The sequence below is a fragment of the Nerophis ophidion genome, linkage group LG24, assembly GCF_033978795.1.
Source record: "Nerophis ophidion isolate RoL-2023_Sa linkage group LG24, RoL_Noph_v1.0, whole genome shotgun sequence".
NCBI classification, from domain to species: Eukaryota; Metazoa; Chordata; class Actinopteri; order Syngnathiformes; family Syngnathidae; genus Nerophis; species Nerophis ophidion.
This window is the reverse complement of record NC_084634.1, coordinates 5,988,085-5,995,584: the sequence shown is the minus strand read 5'-3', so window position 1 is coordinate 5,995,584 and position 7,500 is coordinate 5,988,085. Positions and strand designations below refer to the sequence as shown.

At 39.9% G+C, this 7,500-nt stretch overlaps 4 protein-coding genes across 6 annotated transcripts in view; 2 read left to right on the top strand and 2 right to left on the bottom strand.

Annotated features, from left to right (window-relative positions):
• Positions 1–7,164, top strand: part of LOC133542472 (gastrula zinc finger protein XlCGF57.1-like) — a 10,989-nt gene extending 3,825 nt beyond the window's left edge. For 2 of the 3 annotated variants that reach the window (XM_061886648.1, XM_061886647.1), the window contains 2 exons: positions 2,143–2,261; positions 3,472–7,164. In XM_061886648.1, the coding sequence (XP_061742632.1) occupies positions 3,546–5,180 (1,635 nt within the window). In that variant the 5' untranslated portion in view covers positions 2,143–2,261; positions 3,472–3,545 and the 3' untranslated portion in view covers positions 5,181–7,164. The remainder of the gene's footprint in view (positions 1–2,142; positions 2,262–3,471) is intronic. The other variant, XR_009804164.1, reaches the window with a different exon arrangement.
• Positions 1–7,500, bottom strand: part of LOC133542447 (gastrula zinc finger protein XlCGF57.1-like) — a 130,771-nt gene that overhangs the window by 70,904 nt on the left and 52,367 nt on the right. The gene's annotated exons all lie outside the window — the stretch shown is intronic.
• LOC133542532 (oocyte zinc finger protein XlCOF20-like) overlaps positions 1–7,500 on the bottom strand; it is a 69,312-nt gene that overhangs the window by 13,649 nt on the left and 48,163 nt on the right. The gene's annotated exons all lie outside the window — the stretch shown is intronic.
• LOC133542454 (zinc finger protein OZF-like) overlaps positions 7,277–7,500 on the top strand; it is a 15,022-nt gene continuing 14,798 nt past the window's right edge. The window contains exons 1-2 of the mRNA XM_061886597.1: positions 7,277–7,360; positions 7,432–7,500. The exon at positions 7,432–7,500 is cut by the window's right edge and continues 65 nt beyond it. Coding sequence (XP_061742581.1) covers positions 7,308–7,360; positions 7,432–7,500 — 122 coding nt within the window. The 5' untranslated portion in view covers positions 7,277–7,307. The remainder of the gene's footprint in view (positions 7,361–7,431) is intronic.

Sequence of the window (7,500 nt, the reverse complement as noted above, 5' to 3'; positions counted from 1 at the left end):
TTGGAGACATCATGCCTCGTCGGTGTGTTGTCGGAGGGTGTAACAACACTAACAGGGAGGGATTCAAGTTGCACCACTGGGCCGGAGATGCCAAAGTGTCTGCCGCCAGACCCCCATTGAATGTGCTGGAGTGTCTCCACATTTGACCGGCGATGCTAAGGCAGACATGGCACAGAGATGTATGGATAACCTGTAGATGCATTTGCAACTATATTACGTTTCCTTCCACCCACATTTAATGCGAAAAAAAACACTTATCAATCGACGGATTTAAGTTGCTCCAGTGTCAAAAGATGCAAAAGTCCTGATCGTTTGGTCCGCACATTTTACCGGCGATGCTAACGCAGCTATTCGGCCATGCTATGGCTATGAATAGCGTCAATAGCTATTCGCTCAATAGCTTCAGTTTCTTCTTCAATATTTTCATACTCCAACCATCTGTTTCAATACATGCGTAATCTGTTGAATCGCTTAAGTCGCTGAAATCCGAGTTTGAATCCGAGCTAATGTCGCTATATCTTGCTGTGGTATTCCCATTGTTTGTTTACATTGGCAGCACTGTGTGACGTCACAGGGAAATGGCCAGTGTCTTCGCAGAGAGTCGAAAATAAGGCACTTTAAAGCTTTATTTAGGAATATTCCGAGACCGGTAAAATTTAGAAAAAAAAATTCAAAAAATACAACAAGCCACTGGGAACTGATTTTTATTGTTTTTAGCCCTTTTGAAATTGTGATAATGTTCCCCTTTAATGTTACTCACAAAAAAGCTGAACTTATGAATGAATGCCTGTACATTTGTAACTTTCATGAACTCCATTTTATAGAACTAAATTAGGAGCTTCTACTGGGAAGCAATACTTCTGTAGTGAATAAAATATGTATGTTAGCAAACATTTTGTATATTGCATGCAAATAAATAATAATCTCCGACATTGAGATTAGTCATGTGAAAAATGAAAACTTCTGTCTTGAATAAAATACTTCTACAAATAATAGTGTAGTATTATATATTGTATGCAAACACATAATCAAGTATAACACACCTTGGGGGTGTGCAAAGTGATAACCTTGTGCATTGTGCTTCTTTCTCATCATATATACATGGAGTGAATGATCACCCCACACTTACGGCGTGGCGCAGTGGGAGAGTGGCCGCGCTCAACCCGAGGGTCCCTGGTTCAATCCCCACCTAGTACCAACCTCGTCACGTCCACCCTTGCTCCTGATTGTTGTTGGTTAGCGCCTTGCATGGCAGCTCCCTCCATCAGTGTGTAAATGTTTGTGTGAATGGGTAAATGTGGAAGTAGTGTCAAAGCGCTTTGAGTACCTTGAAGGTAGAAAAATGCTATACAAGTACAACCCATATCATTACTTAGATACATTTGAACTGGTTTGTTGTTGCACTCTTGTTTGGCTCGTAGAGTTGCATTTTCTGCACTCGCCTGGAGGCTTTGGTTTCAAATGAAGGAATCGTTTTTTGTGCTGTTTAATTTAATTTTTTTAAACAACTTGGCAATGTGCAGTGATTTGTTCCACGCCTGTTGCCGAAAAAACACTTTTCTTTTCTTTGGAACAAACATCTCGCTCTTGTTTGCGTTAGCCATGTTTTGAATCCCCGCTAAGGAAGTAAGGGGACTGGTGGGGACTACGGAAGCTAATGGAGGCAAGAAGTATGTCGGAACAAGAGGAGGAAAAAAAACAAAATCGGTTTTTATATCATCTGCAACATAAAACATAAATTACCGCCAAAAAAAAAACATGTACCTGGGCCCTAGTGTGTGAATGTTGTCTGTCTATCTGTGTTGGTCCTGTGATGAGGAGTCGACTTGTCCAGGGTGTAACTTGCCTTCCGCCCAAATGCAGCTGAGATAGGCTCCAGCACCCCCCGCTACCCTGAACGGGACAAGCGGTAAAAAATGGATGGATAAAAGATCAAATCGAGCCTAATATCACCCATCCCTGGTAAAAAATTCCCCCTGCTCAGGATGGGTCTTTTTTTTCCTGTAAATAATGTTGTAAAGAGAGATTTGTTTGTCTCCCACATAGATATCAGGACAGTTTGTACAGTATCTGGATTTTTTTTAGTACATGTATGTAAATGTACTGTATGCCTCATTTTCCTAAAGCATGTTTGTCTTTCAGTGTCCTGCAAAGATCTGGGAAGAACATCTCTCTTTGCAACAGGAGTGGAGCAGGAGGAGCCACAGCCCTTCCTCATCAAAAAGGAAGAGAAGGCACCACAGACCCCTTACATTAAAAAGGTAAAGTAGGACCTACTCTCCCCCCATTTACAGGGGAACATTATCAGCAGACCTATGTAAGCGTCAATATATACCTTGATGGTGCAGAAAAAAGACCATGTATTTTTTTAACCGATTTCCGAACTCTAAATGGGTGAATTTTGGCAAATTAAACGCCTTTCTGTTTATCGGTCTTTTAGCGATGACGTCAGAACGTGGCGTCGCCGAGGTAACACACCCACCATTTTCATTTTCAACACATTACAAACACCGGGTCTCAGCTCTGTTATTTTCAGTTTTTTTGACTATATTTTGGAACCTTGGAGACATCATGCCTCGTCGGTGTGTTGTCGGAGGGTGTAACAACACTAACAGGGAGGGATTCAAGTTGCACCACTGGCCCGAAGATGCCAAAGTGTCTGCCGCCAGACCCCCATTGAATGTGCCAGAGTGTCTCCACATTTGACCGGCGATGCTAAGGCAGACATGGCACAGAGATGTATGGATAACCTGCAGATGAATTTGCAACAATAGTCAACGAAATCACAAAGGTGAGTTTTGTTGATTTTGACTGCCAGCTAATCGATGCTAACATGCTGCGCTAATCGGTGCTAACATGCTATTTACTGGCGGTGCTAAAGCAGACATGGCACAGAGATGTATGGATAACCTGCAGATGCATTTGTAACTATATTACGTTTCCTTCCACCCACATTTAATGCGAAAAAAACACTTAGCAATCGACGGATTTAAGTTACTCTAGTGTCACAAGATGCGAAAAGTCCTGATCGTTTGGTCCGCACATTTTACCGGCGATGCTAACGCAGCTATTCGGCCATGCTGTGGCTATGAATAGCGTCAATAGCTATTCGCTCAATAGCTTCAGTTTCTTCTTCAATATTTTCATACTCCAACCATCTGTTTCAATACATGCGTAATCTGTTGAATCGCTTAAGCCGCTGAAATCCGAGTTTGAATCCGAGCTAATGTCACTATATCTTGCTGTGGTATTCCCATTGTTTGTTTACATTGGCAGCACTGTGTGACATCACAGGGAAATGGCCAGTGTCTTCGCAGAGAGCGAAAATGAGGCACTTTAAAGCTTTATTTAGGGATATACCGAGACCGGTAAAATTTTGAAAAAAACTTCAAAAAATACAACAAGCCATTGGGAACTGATTTTTATTGTTTTGAACCCTTTTGAAATTGTGATATTGTTCCCCTTTTAAAGAGGAAGAGGAGGAACACAGCATCCGTCAGGAGGGAGAGCATCTTGAAGGACTGGAGGAGGTTGCTGTCACCAAGATGCCAGTGACTGGTGTCCCTGTGAAGAGCGAAGATGATGAGGAACATCTTCCTGAGCAGCAGAAGTGGAGCTTCGGGATGGCGACGGAGGAGCATCAGCCCTCCCACATCAAGGAGGAAGATGCGGCGCCGCAGACCCGGCACATCAAAAAGGCAGACCCACTGAGCCCTCACATTAAAGAGGAAGAGGAGGAACACAGCATCAGTCAGGAGGGAGAGCATCCTGAATGGTCGAAGGAGTTCCCAGTGATTGGTGTCATCGTGAAGAGTGAAGATGATGAGGTCAAAGGTGAGAGTGAGGAGAAGAGAGAGGCGGAGCCTCCGAGCAGCAGCTCTACAGAAGCTGATGGAGACCACTGTGGAGGATCACAAGCAGACAAGCTCTTAGCTCCACTATCAGATAGTGAGGACATAACGTCACACTCTCCTGACACTGACACTGATGACGATTACGCTAAAGATGATAAGACATGTCGCACTGACAACACACACTTCACATGTTCTCACTGCGACAAAACCTTTAGCAATCGCTATCGGAAAGTACACATGAGAACACACACCGGGGAAAAACCTTTTTCTTGCTCAGAATGTGGGAAATGTTTTTCAAGAAAAAATGTGTTGAAGAAACACATGCAAATACACACCGGAGAAAAACCTTTTTCCTGCTCGGTATGCGGTAAAAGTTTTGTGTTACGTCAAAACCTGAAAGTACACATGAGAATTCACACCGGAGAGAAGCCCTTTTCCTGTTCAGTGTGTGGCAAAAGTTTTACACAAAGTCAGTGTTTGAAAAAACACAAAAAATTACACGCCGGAGAAAATGACGATGAAGACGCTAAAGATGATAAGACATGTGACACTGACAACACACACCTGAAATGTTCTTACTGTGACAAAGCTTTTAAATACCCTAGTGATCTAAAAGTACACATGAGAACACACACAGGAGAAAAGCCTTTTTCCTGTCCAGAATGTGGTAAAGGTTTTGCAACAAATCAAAATGTGAAGGTACACATGAGAACACACACTGGAGAAAACCCCTTTCCCTGTTCAATATGCGGTAAAGCTTTTGTACAAAAGAGTGGTTTAAAAATACACATGAGAAAACACAGCGGGGAAAACCCTTTTACTTGTTCGATCTGCGGCAAAAGTTTTACAAGAAGTTCAAGTTTGAAATTACATATGGAAATCCATACTGGAGAAAAACATTGTTATTGTTCAATCTGTGGCAAAGGTTTAGCACATAATAAACAATTGAAAGTGCACATGAGAATACACTCCGGAGAAAAACCTTTTACTTGTTCAGTCTGCGGTAAAGGTTTTGCCAAAAGTAGCAATTTTATAATACACATGAGAATACACACCAGAGAAAAGCCTTTTATGTGTTCAATATGTGGTAAAAGGTTTTCACAAAGCCCACATTTGAAAATACACATGAGAACACACACTGGTGAAAAGCCATACTCCTGTACAAGCTGCAACAAAGGATTTTGTGTACGCTCAAAACTTGTAGCACACATGAAGACACACACTGGTGAGAAAGTGCTGAGTTGCAGTGTGTGTGGCGAAAGATTCTCTTCTAAGTCCCAGTGTAAGAAACACAAGTGTGCTGGTGAGAACAGCAGCAGCAAATGAAGATGCAGGATTTGAAATATTCTGTCAAAAACTTGCATTGATATTAGGGATGCACCGAAATGAAAATTTGTGGCCGAAGCCGAATAAAACTTAATCGTTTGGCCGAAGGCCGAATACTGAATAATGAATGCAGTTTTTCACATTTTTTTTTACATTGCATAAATAGCCTAGAATAAATATTTAGACATGTTTTTCAAATAAAGTAATTTTTTTATTGAATACTGACATTTTTTTTAAATATTCCAGTAGCCTTTGTTTTTCAAAAAAAGCACAAAGTTTTTCATTTATATTAGGCCTTCAAACAAAACATGCATTCCAAAAAAAAATAAAGTGCATTCCGCCCGATTGTAGCTGAGATAGACGCCAGCGCCCCCCGTGACCCCGAAAGGGAATAAGCGGTAGAAAATGGATGGATGGAAAGTGGATAAACCCACAACAAAAGAATTATTGTCCTTTTGGCAAAAGTCTGCTTAGCCACAGTAGATATGCTAATAATGTAAACAGAAGGCTCAAGTAAATCTCAATTAAGTGTGTGCTTGTAACCTCATACACTTATACAGGTAGCCTACACAACAGGCTAATAATGTAAACAGAAGGCTTAAGTAAATCTCAATTAGTGTGTGCTTGTAACCTCATACACTTATACAGGTAGCCTACACAACAGGCTAATAATGTAAACAGAGGCCCCACTAAATCTCAATTAAGTGTGTGCTTGTAACCTCATACACTTATACAGGTAGCCTACACAACAGGCTAATAATGTAAACAGAAGGCTTAAGTAAATCTCAATTAGTGTGTGCTTGTAACCTCATACACTTATACAGGTAGCCTACACAACAGGCTAATAATGTCAACAGAGGCCCCACTAAATCTCAATAAGTGTGTGCTTGTAACCTCATACACTTATACAGGTAGCCTACACAACAGGCTAATAATGTCAACAGAGGCCCCACTAAATCTCAATAAGTGTGTGCTTGTAACCTCATACACTTATACAGGTAGCCTACACAACAGGCTAATAATGTAAACAGAAGGCTTAAGTAAATCTCAATAAGTGTGTGCTTGTAACCTCATACACTTATACAGGTACACAACATATCTCAACGTCACCGCACGTTGGTTGATTGCGTCAAAAAATTGCGTCACACGCCACCATTCGGCCTTGTTCTTAACTCATTCCACCGAAGGCAGCTTTTTTTTGCCATATTCGGCCGAATATATTCGGTTACCGATTAATCGGTGCATCCCTAATTGATATACAGCAATGTCTACTTTTATTTATAAAACAACAATATGACTGAACAGGTGAAAGTAAACAGTGCCATACAATAGAAATGTAATGTGGTTATAGATACTCATAATCCACTTTTATTTTTATTCATAATGGTGTTTTATATAAGTTTTTGAAACAATGAAGTGTTAGACATTTCATCTTGTAATTGTAGATGATTCCATAGAAGAAGTCCTTTATATGATAAAAATAGTTTTTGTTTTACATTTGTTACCTGTCAGACTTGTTACAAGGTAACAAGGTAATGTTTTCTATGTAGGTGTAAAAATAATGTATATATATATATATATATTTCTTTTTTATTTTATGTCATTCTTTTGTTTTGTTTGCACGGCTCAAAATAAACCATTCATTCCTTCATACCTTTTGCTTTTGAGTTCACATAAATCCCTCTTAGTTCATATTTACTGGTCCACAACTGAAACTTATTCTGGAAGCATATTATTATTTACTTTATACATCACTTCAACAGTTGTTTTATACAAGATCATTTACTTTTAAAATGTGTGACTTTATGAATCATTTGTTGGGTCTCTATAATCCATTCTAGAATTTTTTTTACCACTCTCTTTTGTAATATGAATATTGTTTTGTGATTGTTGTATATGTATTTCCCCGGACTTTTATGCAATAATTTCCCCTTGAGGATTAATAAAGTGATTCTGATTCTGAATAAACAATGTATACTTACAATAGTTCATATTTGTCAGTATGTATTTTTTTCTATTTAATATTGCGGCCTTTATTTATTCTTTCCAGCGGTGTAGCACAGAGCAGCCGTTAAGCAACTTGCGTTTTCCTGGTATGTATTCAGCTTGCGTCAAAACCAGTTAAAGATGGGAAAGAGGGGGAAAAAAACAAGAGGAATAAGAGTGGAACACAACAAAAGGTAATTTGGTAATGGTTGTTGTGTGTCTGAAAACAGATAAATACATTTTAACACTTTTTTTTGTGCCTTAGGCTGGTATGGAACCTGCCAGTGGTGTATCTAGTTGGTAGCCAAGAGTGGCACATGCCACCCCAAGAATC